Source organism: Aptenodytes forsteri, unplaced genomic scaffold, assembly GCF_000699145.1.
Source record: "Aptenodytes forsteri isolate BGI_AS27 unplaced genomic scaffold, ASM69914v1 Scaffold146, whole genome shotgun sequence".
NCBI lineage: Eukaryota > Metazoa > Chordata > Aves > Sphenisciformes > Spheniscidae > Aptenodytes > Aptenodytes forsteri.
The window spans coordinates 2,062,462-2,086,023 of NW_008795128.1; the positions used below are offsets into that span (position 1 = coordinate 2,062,462).

Here is a 23,562-nt window from a genome sequence, read left to right on the forward strand (position 1 = left end):
CCCACCCCCCAATAAATGAATAGAAATGTCTTTGAATACAGAAGCACAGCGGATTATTTTATAAATACACAATTTTCCTCGTATAGAGGGTGGGTGATGTACTTCCTACTCTCTGGCACAGAAATCAGGGGCTGAAGATTGATCTTTCCTGTCCCTGAGTGTCTGTGACTTGCTTGACAGGCCTGAGCTGGCTCCCAGATGTTTAAATTGTCCTCGGCCTGTGATAATTTATTTATCTGTGTATGTGTGTTACCAGAAAAGTATCTCTCAAGCTCTTGACTCATTTGCAGGGGAATCCAGAGGGAACAGTAGCAGCATATAATGTTACTAGAAAGTTTTCTTTTAAAAGTATGTCTGCTTCTGCTTTGGTCATAAGAAGGGCTGGAAACGTGACATTCAGTAATTTTCTTTTCTCCTCCTGACATCCTTGAGACTTTACATTTAAACATGTGGCAAAACCCCCTCTGTCACAGACTTGTCTGAATGTATAGAGCAAGCCTAAAAAAACCAGAAAACTTTGATCTCTGTACACTTTCAGCCATAAAAAATTATAGTAACACTCAAAGTTTCAGACATTTTTTACCTGTTAAAAGTGAACTATTATGGTACAGTGATTTATGACATTGCGTAAATCTATTGGAGCAAGCAGAAAAATAGTCCCTGTGTGCTGCTGTATTAAGGTAGCAGAAGAATACTCATGACATTCTGACTTTGAAAAAAGTATTTCTGTTAAGTTACATGATGAAATCACAGGTGTGACTTGGGGCACTGAAAAAAAACCTGTTAGGACTAGACAACTTTTTCCGCACTTACAGATCTTTGTTGTTCACAGACGGAGTATCAGAGTGACCCAAGAAAAGGAGCTAGTATTTAGATTATCATAATCTTAAAAAATTAAAGCAGAACCATTGGCTGTTCCTGAAGTGTTTGTTGTTTGAATGCGGGACGGAAAGCACACGTCGTAGTGTTCACATCTCTACATCTCAGCTGGCCTTGGGACAGATGGCTTAGCATTTCTATCACCCTGAAAAGTGGGGATAACAGTTTCCAAGTATGAAGTTAATGAAGATTTCTTATTATGTACTTATGCAGCACTTTGTCCTTATAAAGACAAAGTATTTTTATTACAACAATAATAGAAGTAATCTAAATTGGGATTATTGCTCTGAGTGCATGTTTTCTGTTCATAGAAGACATTGTTTGGTGCATTGCTAAGTTTGTGTTTTTTCTGTTGGAAGCTTCTTGCCTACTGCTAGTAGATGATCTTATTCTGTCTCAGAGCTGGTTTTCAGTGCTTCATGTCTCTGACATTCTTTAAAAAAAAAAAAAATCAACTCTCTGATTAATTGCATATTTATCAACTCTCTGATGAATTGCATATTTCAGTAGGCTAAAATCATCGTAAGGTTTGAATGCCTTCCTTAGGAGAATTCTTCCATACCCATTTTGGCTGTTAAAAATGTATTTTACTGCATTCCTTTATAGAAGGAATAATATAACTCTGCTTACCAAAGACATCTCCATGGGTAACTGCTGGCCACATTCAAAGCTCCTCTTCAAATGGAAGTTATTTTACAAATTGTGTGCATGTGAAGCATCGCTTATCTTTTTAATGGGCTTTGTGTTTACATTTTGCTTTATTTTTTAATAATAGCACAAGCCATCTCTTTGAGGACTGGGAGAGAATTAAGAGTGGATGGGGCTCTGGGAGGAGAGAAGGAATACTCATTGGTTGGGTTTTCTTTCATTCCTAAAGGATAGTCAGTGTTTCATTCTTACAACGTTGCCACGGTAGCTTTGGAAATGCTGATTATTTTTCTGTTTATTAAATTTAAAAATTTTCTAGTTGTAATTAGCCAGTTCCTGAAGTTGCATGTGACTTAATATAGTCTAATAAATGTAATGCATAAATGTTGGAGTATATTCTGGAAAAGGAAGTGCTTCTCTGTCCGCTGGCTCCATGGAGAATGAGCTGTGGCAGCTGTTCTGATGGCACAACAAAACAGCACAGAATAGTTGAGGCTAAGAGGCAGAGAGAACTGTGGAGAGGTGAAACTGGAGGGTGTTTTAGCTAGGCTGTTTATGTCACTTGGGGAACTCGACTTGGAAACAAAATTACTATCATTTTCTCTTGGTGTCTTTTACAAGATTTTTAGTAAAACTACCGAGTCAGAACTTCTATTTGACTTTTCATCTGGGAGATGCTTCGTCCAAAAATATTTATCTTCAGGGTTGTCTAGCAGAGTCATCGGAATAGTGTTGTCCGCAAAGAAGCATACCTCCTCTTCACTTGGCAATATGTTTTTCCTTGGATGTGTCCCTTACCAGTATTAAATCAGGCTGTCCTTCTTTAGTCTGAGAAAGCTAATAAGATCACTGGCTAAAATGGAATGTATTCCTAACAGACTAATAAATTATAGACAACCATCAAACAAGAAAATGGGCGGTAGTACAAAATAGAGAGTAGTATAAGAATCATTACCACTATTTTTATTCTGAAAGCTTCCTTATAAGCAGTAGCTGTATATATTAATTTTGGCACAAAACACATGTATGGATTTGGGCAATGAGCTGGATGCAGCTATTTGGAGCCTTTCCAGGAATTACCGTTGAATGAGCTAGTGATGAACATTATGAAAAAGCCAAGCTTTTCCACTGACTTTGATAGCATTACTTTTAAAAGGAATCTTGGTTTAAAGCAACCAAGTTATTTTTTAGATGCATCAAACTGACAATTTTCAGGGGCCAGAGTCAGGGTAGGGTTGAGCTTGACAGTGGTACAAAGAAATCTGTATGAGTAACATGCATTATAGTTGGCTTTTATTTCATGTCGTTTGGACTCTTGCAGATGACAGCAAAAACTAGAAGGGATATGAATCTATGATTCTGTGTTGTGAAGGCACTGAAGTCCCTTGGGAAGCAGTAGCTGAGTTTAATCTTTCTTTCAGCTGCCTTTAATACACATGCCATTCCCTCTACAAGAATTCTTAGCCCAATACAGTGCAGATCTGTACTGTTCTGTCAAATCCTTTGTTGAGCCTCAGTAGCTTATGTGGTGGTGCCTTCCAACAGCTGGGAGATGGGCATTTTAATAGTCAGGTTTAAAAAAAAAAGTTAACATTAAATCATTAATTTTTTTACTCCTGGAGAGAGAGGAATAAAATTTTGGAAGAAGGACTGGCCATACCGTTGGTTTTTTGTTCTTTATTAATGTTTTTGACATCATGTCAAAATAGGTATCTCAAGCCCTCACTGGCTTGCCTGCCAAAAATCTGTATTTTTTTAATTACCTGATGGCACCAACTTGCACCAACGTCCTGTGAATTCTCTTCCTTGAGTTCCAAATCATCTCTGCTTTCAAGAGCCCTCTGTTAGAGCGTTCTATCTAAATACTATGCCAGTACTTGTGCCCTAGAACTGTCTAGAAAGATTGATTTCTGGATAAAGTACAAGTCGGGGAGTCAGAAGATCTGGTTCCCATTCTTGTTTCCTGTATGATTTTTGGCAGGTTTCCTCATCTGTATGTTTGAAATAATAACTGCTCTCGTCATGGGATTCTGAAGCTATATTAACTGACAGCAATAAAATGTGTTGAGATGTATAGATGAAAAGGTATATAGTAATGCAGAATCACAGAAATGTAGATACAGAAGCAGTAACTTAAGCTGATTGTTTTATCATATGTACTTTGACAAAATACTTGCATAGAGTCCTTATAGTCCAGGCCTCCCAACTGAAACATACTGGCACATAAAAAGTGCCCGAAGTGAACTGCTGACGAGGTGAGGTTTGCAGGATGGTGGAATTCCAGGTAACACTTTCTTTACTGCAAATTCAACTGTAGGGTTCCCTTGCCTTTTGTACAGAGAAAAGAGGTTTGCTAGTGAAGTGACCGTTGGGGATATGTGAGATATTTTGTTGTTGTTGATCTTGCATACACAATGACATTTGGGTATGTGTTTGTTTATACACTACCAATCTGAAACAGAAACACTTGTGACCTAACACGGTGTGTCAGAGAGTCAAGACTTGTATTCTTCCAACAAACCTAGCAGTTACTTTGATTAAAGGACAAATTTTGAGTAATTTGTCTGCAAATAATGCAGATAAACACTAACTTCATTATTGATCAGCAAAAAGACAAACTGTGTATTTAGCAAGCAAATAGCATTCAGACCCTTCTAAATAATTATAATCCTTTTTCCCTTTTTTCCTGATGCAGAAATTGTCCATTATTTAATGTGGCCAGCAGTGTGGAGAACTGGGGTTGCGTTAATGATGCCCTTCTCCTTGTTCTTGTCTACTGTGTTTGATCGTGTAGTCAGCTACAAAATAATGTATGGAGTGACAAGGATGGTATCTTGATTGCATCCAGCTGTCTGGAACAAGTCAAGGGCAAAGAGGCCTTCCATGTAGCAGTAGATCCATCCAAGCACCCACTAAAGAATACCAGAAATATATAAAATATAAGCCTGTTTTAAGCCTGTTCCTATCGAAGGAAGCAAGTTGGTTAGATCCAAAGCCAGCTGTGAAAGTAGTTAGGTTGTAGCCGTATCTGCTGAAGTTAACATCAAAATTTCCATTTTAATCATGCTTGGTTTTAGTTAGTGTTAAAATCTTTTTTAACAGTCGGTGGTATTTCTCTACAACAAGGAAGTTAGTATTGCTTTAGTGGCCTTTTGCTCTGGGGGCATGGCTTCCCTGAGTTGCAGGGTCCTTCCAAAGCAAGCTTGGGCTTTTTCATACTTCTTCCAGGCAGCTTCCTATTCCAAGAATTGGGACTGAGAAGAATTGAAGTGGTCCTTGCACCACTGTAACTCTGCCCTCCCAAAGCAGATGTGTTGCATCTGCACATTTGCGTTTGCTCGCTCTGCAGGCCTGGTTAGCAGTGTGTCATGTCTTTTTTCTCTTCAGGTTTGGCGTGAGTTCCCTGACAGGTTGGTTGGATATCCAGGCCGCCTGCATCTTTGGGACCATGAGATGAACAAATGGAAATATGAATCAGAATGGACCAATGAAGTCTCAATGGTGCTCACTGGAGCAGCGTTTTATCACAAGGCAATATACAACTTGTAGTATACTAATGTACAACATGAACCTTTTTTGAAGAGCTGTATGTGTTTCTGTCATTGTTCTGTCAGTGTTTTGTGGTGCCATGATTGTTTTCTACAACAATCAGAGAACCAATTGCAAACTTTCTGTAAGCCTCTTTCAGTTGCTGTGAAAACAACTGATTTGTCTCTGCCTGTGAAATAAAACCGTTACCTTCATGAACTTACAGAAGAACTCTTGCCAGTTTGTATGACCTGTAACTACACAGCACATTTTGCAGTGAATGTAGCTTTGTAGCTAGCAGTTTAAGAAAAGAAAACCGATTGTAAAGAAATTTGTGTGCTGGTCAGGAAAGGAGTAATTATGCAATTAAGCACCCAAAAATGATTTGCTATCTGCTAAAGTAGTCCTTGACTGAAGGCAGTATCACAGTTTGCCCATAATCCATCCTTAGCTGCCTGCTGTTCAGTGACTGAAATCTTCAGAGTCTTATAGTTACTGCATCTGTATTTAAAATTATCTTCTCTCTCTCTCCCTCTGTCCTGCAGTATTTCAACTATCTTTACACCTACAAAATGCCTGGAGACATCAAGAATTGGGTGGATGCTCATATGAATTGTGAAGATATTGCCATGAATTTTCTAGTGGCAAATGTCACTGGCAAATCAGTCATTAAGGTGGGACTTTTCTACAGTTTAGCTTTACAACATTTAAAAACATGATGTACAGACTCGTATAAATTTATTTAATAGGCTTCAGTATATTACTTAATCTTCCTTTTTCTCTCATTTAACCCTGGTATGGTGTCTTGTTCTCCTTCCATGGTAGAAAAGCCTTTTAGTAAAACTTTTATGCTAACTGGGAAGAGAGAATTGTTTTTACCAGTTGTTTCTTGTGGTTATTTTAGCCATCTAGATGAAGTATGAAAAAGGTAATTTAAATGATAGCTATATATATGTGTGTATATATATACACACCCACATACATGTATTTTAACTATTTGAGATCACTAGAGGAAAGAAATTGCCAACTGTCCACAGCTTGCTCTGTCATGGCCTGGGAACAGCTGATTTATAGGAATGTTAATTGCAAGAATGTTAATTGCAAGATCAGCTTTAAATGAACTTTTTATCCCTGAATTAATTTCCTGACATGTTTCGACACGTTTTCAGGTCTGGACATTCACTCTGTACATTCATTTCAAAGTGTGTCAACTTGGAATGAGATTTAGAGGCCACCAGGCGTTACTTCAATTAGCAGGGTCCATTTTCCCGTCTGTCCATCATCATTTACTAGGACTGGTGGCTGCATTTCCTAGAAAAGTCTTTAGAAGATAAAAGTGTGTGTTTTTGCCGAAAAAGTTTTTGAGCTGTATGAGGGCACAGCAGAGTAATTTGGCACCTCTGCGCGATTCGGAGAGTCTTGCAGAGTTTGCCAGTCAGCTATTAACTGGAGTGAGCAAAAGAGTGTCTGTTGGATTAACGTTACGGTGAAGTATGGGAAGCTATATTTCATCGCTGTTATGGCTGCAAGAACAAATGGTGTTTATACAGGGACCTTGGCAGTGAGAAAACAGTCATTAAACAGGAATTAAGGAGCTTGTCATCGCCACTTCTTTTCAGTTACAGAAGGAAAAACCCCTCCAAGCCGTTTTTATTGGGCCCCTGTGAATTTTGCAGTCAGCCGGGCCAGATGGAGCTGAATGGAGGAATGGAGTGGTGTGGGGTTTTTTTGTTTTTTGTTCCCCCCCCCCCTCCCCCTTTCAGAGGTATTGCGCTGCTCTCTGTGCAAGGAGATTAATGTCCCTTCTGCTGATATTTGATGATATCTGGTGTGCCTTTCTGCAGGTGACCCCACGAAAGAAGTTCAAATGTCCAGAATGCACAGCAATTGATGGGTTATCACTGGACCAGACACACATGGTGGAAAGGTGAGTGACCACCTTTTATTCCTCTGATTGCTTTGTTGTGATCCCTAGAATCTTATCCTGTGTCTCATTAAATTAGGATCAAAAATGCTCACTGATTGTATTTCTGTAAATTACTAATTTTGAAAGAATGTCGCATGGATTTGATTAGCATAAGTCATTCCTACAATGGATGATGTGACACTGAAAGTGGACGACTACAAGAAAGAATTTTAGAAGGGCACATTTTTTAGCAGCTTTTCTGTAAAGCATATAGGACACATATATGAAATTGAGGTTGTTGGCAGTACTTTCAGTAATACCACATTTCTGTTTTACCGTGGAACATCAACTGTAACGAGTATGAGATTTATTTTTTTTAAACCAGACAGTTGCTAGCTTACCAAAGAGTAACAAGGATATAAATTATTAATACGTTATTCAAATTGGTGTTTGTACATTGTCTTTCCTCCAAAGATTGTGAAGCACATTGCTTCCACTGGTGAAGGGCATTTGCCTGCACAATTGCATGTCACATTTTTTAACAATGGCGGCATTGTTATATTTTTGTGGGAGTTTAATTTGAAATGAAGTATGTATTTGGAAAGGCAGTTTAGAGTGACATACTGAAAGTTGGTAAGTATAAGAGTTGCATTCCCTGCTTTACAGTGAAATACCTTCCCAACCTTGACCAAGACACTAAACTTCCTTCTGCCTTGGCTTCTGAATGTGTAAAATAAGGGAAAGTTTCTTCACTTTTACAAAGCTGTTCAACACCCATGTTTGAAAAGGGCTATCTGACAATAAAAGTACATACTAGTTACTAGGTGGAATTAACCTGAGATCTAGGACTGACAAAAGCATTTCACCTTAGGCTTCTTGGGCTGTTGCATCTCTCCTGCAAACTTTGGGAAAAATAATTTGCAGCCATAGCATTGATGGGGTAGGTAAGCAGGAGTGGCCATAGTGCTGGAAAAGACCACCAGAAGAGGTGACAAAATAAAAAAAATCTGACCTGCATTTAAAAGAGGCCATTTCAGATTTGGACTGAGAGACATAACATGGTTATCATCTTAACAGTAAGCTTTTTTCTGTCCTTCTCTGCAGTACTCAGCAAATTTGAAGTGTTGTATCCATTTACTGGCCTTTAGCAATGTAAATGATATTTATGTATTGTAATATATGCAGTGAACTAATGCAAAACTGGTTAGTAGGTTGGGGGTTTATTTACAAGAAGAGTGCATACATGTGTCTGTCTGTTGTGTAAACACACATTACACAATACACACAAACACATATATAGTTTGGCTGATTGATTATTAACCAAGCATCATTCCAGGCATTGAAGAGCATAACCACCAGGGTGAGCGACAAAGTATTTAGACTGGATGTATAATAAGGCTGGATTGAAAAAAGGAGTATGCAAGTCAGAAGTAAAATGTACCCCATGAAGGTGTTAAAAATTACTCTGCAGAAAACTTCTTAAGGAAGGGGCTGGAAGCTTTGTAGATCTTAAATGTTAGCTGAAAGGGAAGCACAAGAGGTTGTCCTGTGTCTAGCAATTGTGCGCTGGCTTACAGGATGGACTACCTGAAGCCAGTTGGGCTTTCCTGTGATCATACTAGTAGCATTACAACAGCACATAGGAATTTTGGTCATGAACTAGGTTCTCATTAAGGTAAACACTATAAAACCAGAAGATGAAACAGTGCTTTTTGCTCCAAAGTGCATTATGAAGTAGGGTAAAGGTCATGTTTCCATGTCTACACCAATTCTTGTATCCTCAGAGTAAAGTATCATTGACAGTTTATTGAGAACATGTTTAAACTGTTGCTTTGCTTCTCTGTAGTTTCCAACAGTGGAGATAACTGGGTTGTGGGAAATGTTAGATTGACTGCAAATCCACATACTTTTATTTGCCCAGCCAAAGGAGTACATGCTGGGATAGAGTCTGGGTGCAGGAGAAAATCTGGGGGGATATACAGTTTGGGTGTATTCAGGCTTCATTTTGAAGATCATTAGTATCATACTGAAACTGCATGCTACAACTAATACCTTCTTGCCCTGTGTTGTTATTATCTACCTTCAATATAAGGGAGTTATTTGAAAATCTGAAAGGGTTTCTTTTTTTGAATCTTCTAAGCTAGCTGTTCATTTTAAGTGGATAATAAATGATAGCAACTCCTAGAGCAAATTTTCCTAACTTAGCAGTGAATAAGGCTCTTATGGCTCATATAAATATATATGTGTGTGTGTGTGTGTATGTATAGCTATTTTCAGGGTCAGGAGAGAAGCTGAATGGAAAAAGTTCATGCATCAGGGAATCCTTGTCATATTATAAAAGAATAACTTTGTACAGATAACTTTACAGTGTTGGGTACCGAGAACAATACCTGGGGTATCAGGCAAAGACCCATTATCAGCTTCACTTGCAGCTTCCTAAAGTGCCTGACTCCTTGTTTTTTAGCATTCAGAAATAGCGAGCAGGTAGTCCGAGCTAATTACTTGCCCAGATATCCAGGGATCAACCTACTGTTCGTGAAACAAACAGTTTATCAGGGTTGTCACGGGCATGCACAACATTTAGTGTTAGGTTTCTGGTTCAGAAATAGCAGAGAGATGCCCAGCAACTGCCTGATGATTGTTTTGTGAGTGTAAAAGGTTTGAGAAGTCATTTGTGGAGATCTGTCCAGGAGAGACAGGTAACTAACCAGTTCTGTTGGGCCTTTTGACACTCTCAGCAGAGACGAAGGAAAGATGGTACAGTTGAACTGTCTTTTATTAAGAGATTTTTTTTTTTACCAATACTGAAGGATATTTACAGCGAATCATGGGAAAGCCAACACTGCTATTCTTCCTGCTGTGTAATTTTTCTGAGATAAATAAAAGACTTCAGTCCCCAGGGTTATCGAGCTCCATCATTAAAATACATTAACTAAAGAAACCTTTGAACCAAGAATCCCCTTCTTGCCCTAGGTTAGCCTTTACATCAGGTCACAGAAGAAGCTGTAGGAAGATCTCATAATCCCTGTATTTACAGGTGCTGTTTAAGTAGCAACAAGTTTTCTGCCTTTAGCATCTTTGCATCTGGCTCTCAAAAATGGAAAACTCTGTAAAATGCAGCCTAGAGGGCAACTGCCTGTACAGTAAGTACAACAAAGGACTGCTTTGTTGCTGCTTCTGCAGCAACATTAACAGCAGTGTCTTTTTTTAGGACATGTAAGTATTTGTTAGAGTCAAAATAGGAAGCCATTCCCTTAAGAGGCAAACTGACCAGGTAACAGTTGGCCAAAGGCTGGGGGTGCAGAGTTACCCTGCCAAAAAATATTTGGGTTATAAGGGAGAGGAAACTGATTAAGAGAGACTTTAACAGACACGAAGTTCACCCAGTCTGCCGGGGCAACAGGGCTCTCAATTTCTGAGTTCACACAATCTTAATTCCTTGTTGAGCACAACTGCATGTTGTTGGCAGAGCAAGAAAAAAAAAGAATAATTCTTGGAAGCAAACATGTCTCTGTTAGTATGAATTTGCAAAACTATCGACACAGCCAAGAAAAACACCTTCCCTCCATATTAAGATGACATGTTACATTCTCTTGGCTACCTAGCTTTGAATGTTTAATGCTCTAGATATCCTTTCTGGTTTATATTGTCTAAAAGTGGCAACGGCTTTGGAATTCAAGTGATTTAGTTCAGTGCAGGAGATGAAATTTTTGGAAAGAGGTGACTTTCCTTTGAACACATTTTGTGGCTTGTGTATGACATTTCTTTCATCTAAAAAAGCCTGTTTCTGATCTTTGAATTTGATATTTCCTGCGGGCTAACTTTTCTGACTCAGCCAGAGTGATTAGAACATACTGGTTTTTTCCATTTTTCATTTTTTCATTTCTTTAACAATGAAGTGGTTTCTTGGTGATTAAAGATATTGAACTGGTATGCTTGAATGGTCTTGCCACCAGAATGAGTTTGGCTGTAGAAGGATTCCATCTTGATATTTTCTCATGAGGCTTCATCTTTGATTTGGGAGTATAAACTCTGGAGGGAAGAGGTCAGTTTTGTCTCCACCATCCGTTTAGTTTTGTCTTTTGCTCTGAGGGTGCCGCTTAGTTCCGGTTGTGACAATGACTGATCTGATGTGGACACCTGCCTACCAGGCAGCAGGCTGAGATAACGAATTCATTTCACACCGGCCACCAAGCAGCTGTTACAGTACAATCTCTTTCAGTCATTACTGGCAGAAGCAGGATTTGAACCAGTAGACTAGAAGTATTCTTGTATTCCAGAAACCACTAAGGGCCAGCAGCTGCGCAAACTTCTCACATGCACGTTTCCCCGTGCATCTACCTCCTCGCCTGTGAAGTTTGTGCTTTTCCTGCCACGAGACTTCTCCAGTACACACAACTTGGATTACAGTTAGCCACATTTCTCAGAAGTAACAGATGATTTGGAAGTCTGACCTTATCTGAAAATCAGGTATCTTTCAAGTATCTCATGTTGGGCATCTCATGGAGGCAACAGAAACTGCTTAGTGTTCCTGGAGAAAACACTCAGTTCCTGTTCTCCACCTTACTGTAACCTTTCTGTGCCCAGGGCCCAAAGCTCACCCTCCTGATGGTTCACCTTGTTATTGCAGATGTTGAACAGCTACTTGGGTCTCTTTACTTCAGTCCTGACTGATGGTTCCTTTGCTGTTTCAGATCTGTGCTACCCAGGAGCAAATTGTGCTTGTGCCAGGTCTAGAGGTTGCTTCCCACTGCACATGGTTTCCTCTTACATTCTGAATTCCTTTTCATTTGTTTCCTAGTGCAAAGATTTGAATCTGGAGATAGGAAGAAGTATGAGGGCATGAGAAGGTAGCAGAAAGTGAAATATCTGCATTTACCTGTATAAATATTTTGTTCAAGTATGACCTGTATGAAGTAGTTTTCTGACACTTTTCTCAGGCCAGAAAATAGCCTGAAATATCAGCATTATAGCCTGAAACAGCTATGTAGAGATGTAGCACTTTTAACAATTTAGGCTTTGTGTTTTCCAGTCATTACTCTAGTTAAGGAGGGAGCCATGGCATGGCTCAGAAGCCGAGGAATTAATTTTGAAAACCAGAAAACCAGTCTTGCTGTCCCATCTACTTCAGAAGAGTGTTTGGGGCAGTCTTGAGCAGTCCCCATCACAAAACTGTTTCACAGTCAGTGTGATTGACCAAGTCTGTTGAGGAAAATTATCCTGGAGCCGTAGTGTCCCCCTAATGCTTTGAAGGGGTCGGGAGAGGGTGCAGTGGTTGGAGAGCGAGACACCTGCTCTGGGACCGCCTGCAGCACATCAGCCTCTGTAGCTGTGTCAAAGTACTCATTTCTTTTTTGTTTTCCCTTTTGAACGGCAAAAGAAACATGACCTGTTTTCTTGTAGCTGTCTCTGTTATGTGTTGAGGACTGTTGTCATGATTCTTGGTGTGTGAAGTTCCTCAAAGCTGTTTTATAAAGCAGCTAATGTTAGCTGAGCGCCGGCTGAGTTGAGATGAGCCAAGTTTTCCCTGCCTTGCTTCCACAGGTACTGTGCCTTTCAGTGAAAGAGTTAAAGGAGCGATGTAAGGTTAAACATCTGTTTGCTTATTTTCTGAAGCACATGGCAGTTCCCTTCCACAGCATTACTAACACCTGAGATTATTAAAACTGAAAGAGTCATCAGTGGTCTGATCTTTTTTGTGCTAATGTGATGCCCTACTGCTCAATATCTCTTTATTTAGCCAAGGAAAATAAACTAGTTGGTTTCATTTTATAAGGTTTTTTCAGCTTCACTTTTAAGTTACAGTACAATCAGCACTGCCTATACACTGAGGCATGTTTATTTTTGTGGGAAAAGTTAGAGCTTCTGAAGAAGCCTGAAAAAAACCAGACTTTTTTTTTTTAAGAACTCCATTTTCACAAAGGTTTGGTTTTTGCAAAACCTTCGTTATGAGCCAAATTGACCCAACAGTGGCCCTTTAAGAGACATGTTGGCAGTTAATCTGTTCTGGTTTACAGCATGTACATTGCTTTAAGAATGACTGGAATTCTAGGGGGAGGGAGAAGGGAAGCTTTGACCTCCATGTGCACATGTGCTGCTGCCAGCATCCCCTTGCTCGTCTCTGTGATTAAATGGATAAATCAAAGAACACCAGCTTCTTTTCAGTTCTCTCTGCAGTGAGGCTCTCTTTTTATTTACCAGTAGCCAGCATGGCTGAAGTACTTCCAAGCGCAAGAGGGAAGGTTTCTACCAGTTATGTTGGTGTGGGAGCTGGTAGCCAGCCCAGTTGTTGGGGTTCTTAATTACTGTTTTCCCTTTCACCAGATCTGAATGCATCAATAAGTTTGCCTCTGTCTTTGGGACCATGCCTCTGAAAGTGGTGGAGCACCGTGCTGACCCTGTCCTGTACAAAGATGACTTTCCTGAGAAACTGAAGAGCTTTCCCAATATCGGCAGCTTGTAAAGGCAGCTGTGAGACAAACCTGAGTGATGAAAACGACGGCCGAAAAGGTGCTATGAGGAATACAAGGCCCTGAAGAAAAAAATCGCTAGAGTGGGTTACGTCTGAGGGAAATGGAAATAAATGTTGTAATCTGGTATGTTGTCTTCCCTTTACATTGCACAAAGATGTAATGGAAAGCTGAACAACTGCTTCTCTGTTGCTCACAGAGGATTGAATCTATTCATGGGTCCTCCCAGAACTGTCAAACACACACTTTTCTCCAAAGGAAGCTATGCACCTGGAAGAATAAAACAGAATCTCGCTCTCTGTGGTCTGACTGGCATGACTGACCTCTTCTATCAAACGTGCTGCAGTTCTCTGGTTTGTAAGCATCCATCCATTCAAAGCAACTGTCTGCAATGTATAGCTGCTCTCTTTTGGGAGGGACTTATTGCCTGTGCGGTTGGTGGGCCTCTGTCTTTCGAGCTTAATTGTTGGCCTAAGTAAGTGTGTAACAAACATTTTTTTTTTCTGCCTAGTGAGACAAATGTTTATTTTTTTACATCATCAGCAACAAAAATCTGTGTGTTGTCACATGGTTTAAAGGGCAAAGCATTTTGTTTTACTTAAATTATTTTGATGTGAATTGAGACACACAGCAGCTGGGAGGATGGTCTCCTTCAAAGCAGAGACCTGCAGGACAGAACTCCAACTGCTGCACTTCTTCCTGCGTAAATCTCAGGTTTTCTGCTGTGTCCGTGCAAGAGACTGTGACTCTCTGTCAAAATTAGTTGTATTGTACAAAAAAAGATGTACCTTTCAGTCTTACTTTATTTTTGCTTTTCGTTATCAAAACAGAGCAGTCAGGTTACAGTTTCACATTGTAGCCACACATTGGAACAACAGCTATGAAATAAGATTTTCACATCAGAATCCTCTTTAGCAAGCAATGTGTTGTAGTACTGATTTGTAAAAACACTTCAATTTACAGAAAATCCCAGTTACAGCTTCAATGCACAGGGATATGTGTACGTGCAAGACACTATTAACGCACACTTACAAACTCCTATAAATTACCATTGTTGGAAAAACTGCTGGGTCTTTGCTTGTAATTTAACTAAGGAACCCATTGCTACAGGCTGCCACTGAAACATACAGCTTAGGAAGGCTTTTGGAGAAGCTTTTCATTTCTGACAAGCATTAGAATTGTTTCCCAATACTGAAATTAGCCTGAATTAGAAAATTAAATGCAGCAAAATTAGAAATAAAATTGCCTGGACTGTTACCTCTTCCCCTTCGATATTAAAGATGATCCCTAGTTAGGCTGAGAAAGGAATCTCTGTTCCAGCTCCACTGATAAAAGCTTTGTTACTGGATTTGGTAATTGCCTGATATCACTGTGGGTGATTTGACTGTATTTTGAAACCTCCGTTGCTGCCAGTTACAGAGACATCCTACTTGATGGGCTGTTTTTCTGTTACACTGTGAGCAACCTTATTCCTCAGATTTTGCCAAACCCCAAACAATAGGACAAGTGTTAGGCATCACGGTTCACCCCCTCTCCTAAGCTGGATAGGCAGCAATGACAGAAACCAAATGAAAGTCAGGCTAGAAACAGGAAACATCTGCTCCTATTTGTCTCACCCCCACTAAGACTTATCTTATTGCCCAATGCAGTGGATGTGCTGTGAATGAAAATCATATTGGAACAATAGCTCTGAGGGGATGCTTCACTTCATAACTCCCCTGGGATGTGCCTGTAAACTGTATCGTCCGATTCTCTGGGAACGTTTAATTACTAGTAAATGTTTTTCGCTGCAGTCTTTGTTTCGTTCCTGAGTGGCTGTGGGAAGGGGTATTGGGGAGCTAGAAGGATAGCTGTTGCAGTGGCAATTGCTGTCTGCACAGTGGGTATCACAAGATAGGAGAAGGTTTGTAGTTCACTATTTCTCCTTTGCAGCCTCTCAAGTTCATTCATATGAACTTTCTTTCTGAATGTTCCTGTTGATTTATGTCCTGATGCTTGAGCATCAGGAAATACCAGCATATTTCCCTTGAAAAGTTTGCTTGAAAAGGGTAGCCGTGACAGTGTAGCAGTTGCTTCAGTTTTGGCCGTTCTTTTGGGGCTGATCTCAGCTGGGCAGGCCTTAGCAGTATAATTGAGTTTGTAACATCTTCCTTGCACAAAGTTGTGAAGCTGCTGTGATTTCTTGGTTCTTTCTCAGTAAGCCAGGATTTTTGCACAGAGTCTTAAAAGACATGGAGGATTTCAAATAGTTGGTGGAACATTTTTAGGTAAAGACAGTCTAACCAGCCCTCCTAAACTGATCTGTAGTCTCAGGTCAGCAAAAGGCAACAGGTCCTTGTGCCTGCATCCCAAAGTATCTGAGGGGATTCCCCTTCCACAAAATGCCCAGTGACCTTTATCAGTTGTGTTTTGTCCTTTGGTGTTTTACAGTTGCTTTTATAGAGCCATCTCATTTAGATGGTAATTTGTCTCTGTTTTGTGCCATGGAGAAAATTAGGCAATTGACTGTAAAAAAAAAAAAAAATTGTAAAATGGCCTACTTCCCCTCTACGTTTATGATGTGTGTGTTCTTGATGCAAAATCTGTGAAGGTAAGATGTACCTGTATGTCTGATTTGGAATGGGTTTGTTGTCAATCTTTGAATTAAGATCATTGTTAACTTTTCATTGTATATATGTTATCAAAAAAAAGGTTAATATTGGTATATTAAAAAGCAAATCCAAGGAGTGTTTGTTGTATTTCACTTCTGGAGCGGCGCAAGGAAACATGGATGCATTTAGAAGGGAGAATTGCAGTGACAGGCTGTTTTGCTACATAAATCTGTGTGAAACTTCAATATCCACAGTGTACTTTAGAAAGATCCGTCAGTATTTTGTCTTTCCCATAACCGGAGTTGGATGGGTGTCTTTGAAGTAGAAGTTTGCTCTGCACGAATTCATCCCAGTCACCTTTTTGGAGAGAGTAGTTGTTACTCTAATTTTCTGCCAAGATTTGACAGTAGCATTTATCTTGGAGAAATAGAGAACAGATCCTTTCTCTTTTTGTGAAGAGAGACAGCAAATGTTGAAGAACTGTGCTTTTGAGAGAAGAGCTTTGGCTGAGTCATTGAGATGGTGGAATTCAGTGTGGTGGCAGCTCTTTGATTCCAGAACCTGCGGCACGGTCCCTGCGGAGCGTGCTGCAAAAGGGCAACACGTGTTCATGGCGCACCTAGCTGCTTGTGCATAGCAAGGGGTGTGATGTGCCGCAGTGCTTGCCCTGCCAGTCATGGTGAGTCTTAAGGATACATTTTTAGCATCACCAACTCTCCCTACAATGTGTTGACTCTTTCCTTCCTCACAGTTCCACTATCTCATTACAGGACATGCTAATTCAAGCCCTAATGTGCTGAATTACTCTCTCCGGCCATCTCCAGCTCCTGCTTTTGAACCTCCTGCCACCCACTGTTCTTCCGCTGGTGTGGTTCAGATATGCTTTACTGCAGCAACTAGTTTATCCCTGTCAATTATCAATTCACAGGCCTTTTAAACTCAAAGGCCTTGGAGATACAGATATCAAAATAATTGCAAGGTGGTATTTAAGAGATGTTCAGCACTTCTGACTTGTTTTGCTTTTAGGTTGTATTGGTGAGTGTTGAGCACTCTGGAAAAATGCTATACTGAGAGACATGAAAATGGATTTAGATGGGCAATTTTAATGTTAAAAATACCTTCAAGATTTGGCATGAATGCCCTCCATAATCGGTGTCTGGTATCCTGGGTACTTCTCACAGGTAGAGCACCTTTTGATCAGGAAAGATCTCAAAATGCTTAATTAGTACTGCATAAATCTTCTGTCCAGCCCTTTCACATGGAAGCTGCTGTCATAACAGGACTGCAGCACAAGACAGGAAAGAAAAACTAAAATTGACGGTGCTGATGAGAAAACGGATTTTAAATGCCCTAGCCAGAGATCACACTGAGTATGAATTTTTTCATCATTCTTCTTAAAGACTTGCATCTTTAAATTTTACTAGGACTGCTGCAAAGCATGTTCTCTTGTAAACTACATGTAGTTCTTGCAATCATGGGTAGTCTCCTCCATGTACTTAAAGCAAGAAAAAAACATTCTGCAAAGCTGTGTTAGATGAAGTGTATGCTAGAAGGTGAGCTGGTTCAATTGCTAACTTCAGTCTGGTCCTGAAGAGTTGGGAAGAGCAGAGCAAGTACTAGGCAAATGTTCCACCTGTATTGTCTTTTCTTTTTAATTTTTAGGCTGAAAGAAATAATTTCTGTCAAAAATTGCCAGAAAACTCTGAACACAGTATTCTTTGCATCTTTCTGTAGGATCTGAGAGTTATCCCATAAGCAGGTAGTCACTTCAGAGCTCTTGCTAACATTGATATGTAGAGAGAGATGGTATTTGCTAGAACACTTTCGCTTTACTGTTGAGTCGTGGATCCCTCAGTTGTATCTCATGCTGTTGGGAGTGCATGTGGGACTCTAAGTTCTTTCTATGATGTTTGCCACTGCTGTATCTGAGTGCAATAAATAGAGCTTCACAGTCCTCCTGCTCGAGTAAGATCAGCCTCTTACCCGTTACTGCAGATAAGCAAATGGAGAGAAGCTGTGATATACCCAAGGCCTTAGGAGTTGTGTGGGTAAAACCAGGATTGAACACCAGCATCCCCAGCCTGTGTTTTAGCAGAACAGCCACGCTTTGTCTGTTTGTTTGGAGTTTTGGGTAGCTCAATACCAAGGTAGAGGACCGTTAGCCTTGACTTGCAGTATTGGCATGCTTCAGCCTGCCCTGGCTTGGAGCTATTTAGAGACATTCCTGGTGCACTCTGTATAATTTCAGCCTGATGGAAATGGCTGTAAGACAGTCCCACCTCTGCTGATCTTCAGGATTCCCGTGTTTGCAGCTTCTTGTGGTTGCTTTGAAAGTGAGTTATGTTTCCCATTAAAGGATAACAGCAACAATTGAGGCAATTAAGTGGAGTGGCATGGAGCTAGCAGCACGCAGGGAGTTTTCTGACTGAAAACAGCGCAGCTCAGAGGTTTTCCCTGCAAGGTTGCCTGTTTGCTATCTTCATTTGTCTGGAAAAGAATCCAGTAATTCTTCTTCAAATTTCCTTTATTCATTCTAAATGTCTGTTTACTTGCATAAATAGGAAGTGCTCCCGCTCCAGACAAGCATGACAACTCTGCAGTAACTGTGGGCTGAGATCAATGCAACTTGGTCATGGGTTCATTAGGTCTATGAACTTGAATCAGTGCTCAGTACCAGACTGTATGCAGGGGGGAAGACAACAGATAAGATGGGCAAGGGGAGAACCAGGTGTCTATAAAGAGAAATAATCCATGTTGTGACTATTTCTACAGAGTCATAAGAAAAAGAAAATACCAGTTTAATTACTAAGTCACATCTATTGGATTTTTAACCTACATTTTAGTTGGCGGGGGACTGGAAAAAGGTGACAGCTGGACCATTTGACCAACAAAGGTGTGAAGAACTTGGGATGTATAGACCCACATGAGGTTTTCCATGTGTGATTATGAGATGTAGTTGGTGTTGCACTCTGTGCTTTCAAGGATGAAGCTTAGCTCTTCTGCTCCCTACCCCCATTCTGTGCAGCAATGGGAACTTGTAAAACTAAAAGCCAAAGCTTGGCCCTGACTGAAAAGCGCCACTTACGGATATCCACCTGCCCAGTGTGAACATCTCATGCTCATCCAGTAGATAAGCCCATAGTCCCTTGGAAAGATACCTGAGGTTTTCAGGCCAAAGGCTCTATTGTTCCCTTCTGCATGTCCGTATAGCCATACGCTCAAGAAAAACACTGTTTCTCACCTGCTGGTCTGGCCATTTGAAAACTTACAGGTCCTTCTTTTGTGAAACCTTTCTTTCAAAGGGAGGGCCAGGTCTCAGCTGTGTGCTAGGCGCAGTTAGTGCTGGGTGCCTTCAGCCGAAGACTGATGGGAACAATAGCCCCTTTGCCACACTTCATACAAACAGGCAGGGGAAAAGGTTCGAAACAGAAAGGACCGTAAAATGAGATCCAGGAATCCAGCAAGGCTGCAGTGGAGGAGCAGATTGCTAACTCACAGCATCTGTCTTTGCCCTGTGAGTAAGTTACGAACTGAAAAGCAAGAGAAAGTGGAAGATCCTTTCACAAATAATAAACACTTGTTTGTCTCAGATTAAATGCAACACCTTTACATGTGGGCTCCAGCTGGCCATAAGTAGACGCACCTTGCATGGCTGTTACCTTCCTTGCCAATGAGAAGATTATTGTACATCCATCTGCTTAAAGGTTAATAACCTGCTTTTAAAGAAAGGAAGAAAAAAGGCAAATCTGTTTATTTTACAGGAATAAAAAATTGTTTTTCATTAAAACTGCCCGAACTTTGCCCTGCCTCAAAGTTATATTCTCCGGTGGAGAAGGAACACGTTAACCTAGGTGCTGTAGCCACATCTAGAGAGAAATTTTTTCATGTGTTTTAAACAACTCATGTAATACCAGTAGGAAAGTGCAGCTTCAAGAAAAGAATGTGCATTTCTAATCTGGGTCCTGCCACTATCGAGTTTATAGAGAGACTTTTTAGCTCTTTAGCAATGTTCAGGCCAGGAGCAATTTCTGATGTAAACCCATACAACTAGGATGTTACTGAAACTGGCTTTAGCCTCTCGGCAGCCTGAGCTTTGCCAACATCTGGAGAATCTGGCTTTGAGTGCTTGGGGAGGGAAGGAATTTTTCTCCTACAAGTGAGAGGAATGGATAAGCTTGCAACAGCACCTGCATTATCCGTTTCTTTGCGAGATGGAAAACAGCCATGCTCCATCTGAACCAAGCTGATGTTCCCAGCGAACTTAACGGAAAGGCCAGAGGGGCTCTGTGGGTCTCGGTGGGTTGTTGACAGCTGCTGGGCACCTTCTCAGCTCTGCTTGAACACAGAGGGCACTTTCTGGTTCACCCAGCGTCTGGGTGCAGGGGCTTGGGCTTTTACCGGTGCCGGTGGTTCTGTGGAGTCTGAGGGAAAGGCATTCTCAGCTGAGTTTATTCATGGAGTGAAAGCAGGAGAAAGGGCCCTCCCAGAACCCAGTTTTCCCCATGTTGGATGGGGCAAGAGGCGTGCCCCGGGAATGCGTGGGGCCAAGCCAAGCCCTCCCGTTGGTGCGGGGGGAAGCGAAGCCCAGAGGGCTCAATCTTCCCGCAACCCAGTAAGCAGCATCTGGCTGCTGGTAGGCGCCTCTGGGGAATCCGGCAGACCCGCAGTGGAGGAGAGGGTGGGTGAGGCTTGGAGGCCTTTGCCAAAGCGGAGCTGGGAGGGGAGGGGGTGTGACTGGCCCAGGAGGAACATGGGATAAAGGAGCACTTTCAGGGGGGAAGGTTCCCCCCCCGCCAGCCCCGGGTGTCTTCTCTTTGGAGTTCAGGAGACCTGCTGCGATGCCTCGAGTGTGGCTGTGCTGTGTAGAAGTGGTGGTGCCATGGCACGGGGAGCTGGGTGGCTGAGCCTCCTCAGCTGCTCGGCATCTTGTTGCCAAGTCACTTCTCCCTGTGTCAGCTGTGATGGATTACCTGCTGCCTTGTTAGGGACTGCTTGGGTAGGACTGGGAGACCCCCAGGAGCCCTGCGAGGCTTAAGCTCTGCCAGAACCAGCAGCTCCTGAGCAGTAAGCAAGGGAGACCATCCTCCTCTCTTCCCTGTGGCCACGGTGCCCTCTGGCCTGGCTAGCGGTGATGCTCTCAGAGGCGGAGAGGCCCTCGTTAGCCAGGAGCTGGCTGGCAGGATGTTCCCGCGCCTGGCTGCTGGCTGTTAACCATCTCTTTGTACGGGGAGAGGCAGTGGGCCCATGAGCTGCCACCTGTTGTTAATCTACCCCCGGCTAATCCATTCTGCACTGTGTCAGCAGTTCAAAAGGGCACTGTTAGTATTTTTTGCCAACTTCAATTAACGTGAGATTTTGGAGGCCCCTCTGATCACATTTCATCTGTCATGAGTCAGGAACAAACCAGCCAGATTGCAGTTGAGAGGAGAGAAGAGAAGGAGTTTATTGCAAACCAAAACAACAACAACAGTGTTTGTGCCTCCTCAGCCGGGGTGGCTGGGAAGCGGGGTACTTCCCAGCGATGCCACTCCTTTCAAAAACTGGAAAAATAAAAACTGGAGCCCAGAAATGCCAGTCCCTACCACCTCCCAAAAAAAAAAAAAAAGAAAACAAAAAAGCTGCAAGTGCAATAACTTACTTCAAAAAAAAAAAAAAGGGGTAAAAAGAACCAAGCTGCAAGACTGCTGGTTCCTTTTTAATATTCCACTGTAATGAACTGGTAATACATGGCTGCATAGGCAATAACATTGCATGGCACAAACCTCACATGGCAACATTTTTAATATTTTTTTTTATTCTTTTTTTTCCTGAACTTTTTTAAAACTTTTTTTTTTTTTTAATATGTTCTACCCCAGGCCGTTAAGCTAAAGGAAAAAAAAAAAAGTTTGTGTTTATACAAGGTTACAATATTTTACAACAAAAAAACAATAATATTGATTGAGGTTTGTTTTCTTTCTTTCTCCCAGTCTCTCTTTCGAACACTGCACACCTAAACCGATATATTATTATACATTGAAAACTGTCCTTCAAAATCAGTAGTATAAAAGTCCTAGCTCTACCTACCTACCTAGCTATGTGGGGGGAGTGGGGAACCATGTTACCAGCAAAGAGTTAAGGGGGTGCAAGGCCGCTCCGTAGCCTCCTCCCAGCTCCCTTCGGGAAGCTGCAAAGGGCTGAATGACTTTCCATTTGATTCCGCCCCCCCTTCCCATTTGGGTTTAATTTCTCCTTTGGTCTGTTTGCTTTTTGCTGTGTCAGTCAGAGCAGCAAAATAAACACGGGGCTCTGCCTCTGCTTGATTATTTTTCAAACCTTTGCCAGGAAACTACCTTTTTGCCTTTGTTTAGAGAGTGTTTTACAACATGCTGCCTGGTCTGGGTGTACTCTGGGAAACAGGGAAACACGCCTCTGTGCCCCAAAACACCTCCACTGCCACAGAAACCCAGCCAGCAGCCCTATTCGGGCGGCACACCCGGCCCGGGTTGGCGCTGCGTCCCCACGGCTAGTGGGGCAGGTAAAGCCACATGTGCTGCAGCTCTGCAACCTCACGTGTGATGCGCTGTCCCTGCGTGTGGCCTTCCCCTAACACCCTCCCCGTGCTCACGGCTCAGGCCAGGCATGCTCCTGCGGGGATGTGTGCTCACTCACATGCTGCCGTGGTCTCTAGATGAGAGGGAAGCTGGTTCTCCTTCACCTTGCTGTCTTGGTCCTCTTTCCCGTGGGCTCTACCCAGGTAGGTGCTAGGGCAGTGAGACCTGAACTGAGTAGCATGTTCAAGAGGAGGCAGCCAGAGCCCGGCCGTTGGCTGGAAAACCTGCTAGGAGCACGGGTGGGCGGCAGTGCTGGTGGTGGGCGATGTGCCTGGGGGCTGACCTGGCCCCTGTCTCGCTCCTCTCCTTGTGAGCTTGTTCAGGTACAACAGCCCTTAGAGCTTGGACACTGCAGGGCCCAGCAAACCCCAAGCCTGGTTCACCACTAGTTTGCAGTTGCTACCGAAGCACTAACTACTTCTCATAGGCAAGAAGTGCTTCCGAGTACTCAGCAGCGAGTGGCACCCCACCGCCCGTAAGCCAGTGCCGGGAACCCGTGCTGCTCTCACCATTTGCCTCCTCTTAGTCTCAAAGCTCTGGGACATCTCTCTGGTGTTTCTAACCATGGGCAACGTAAGGCAGCCCCCTTGTAGGGTACCTGCTGCATGGCCAGGGCCAGGACTGTTCGGGAGGAACGTTTTGCTACCTCTGTGAGGCCGGAGAGGGCAGCTGAGAGAGCCCAGCTAGCCGGGTGCTGCGGGTGCTGCACCCACAGAGGATGCCACCATGGGCACTAACATGGCGGGTGTCGGAGGAGCCAGGGCTTGTAAGACATTTTGACGGTGGCTGGGGATGAAGCGTGCAGCTTCGAAGGCAAGTCCAAGCCAGGGAATCGCAACTCAATGTATGGACAGGAGTAAAATACTAAATAAGAAATAAATAGAGAAGAAAGCCATAAATAGAGTTGAAAGGTATCAAAATAATAATAATAATAATAATAATAATAATTA

The 23,562-nt window shown here is 42.1% G+C and overlaps 1 protein-coding gene across 1 annotated transcript in view; it reads left to right on the forward strand.

Moving 5' to 3' along the window:
• EXT2 (exostosin glycosyltransferase 2) overlaps nucleotides 1–16,154 on the forward strand; it is an 81,922-nt gene extending 65,768 nt beyond the window's left edge. The window contains exons 10-13 of the mRNA XM_009277472.2: nucleotides 4,915–5,058; nucleotides 5,601–5,729; nucleotides 6,900–6,982; nucleotides 13,286–16,154. Coding sequence (XP_009275747.1) covers nucleotides 4,915–5,058; nucleotides 5,601–5,729; nucleotides 6,900–6,982; nucleotides 13,286–13,424 — 495 coding nt within the window. The 3' untranslated portion in view covers nucleotides 13,425–16,154. The remainder of the gene's footprint in view (nucleotides 1–4,914; nucleotides 5,059–5,600; nucleotides 5,730–6,899; nucleotides 6,983–13,285) is intronic.
• The last annotated feature ends 7,408 nt before the right edge of the window (nucleotides 16,155–23,562 follow it).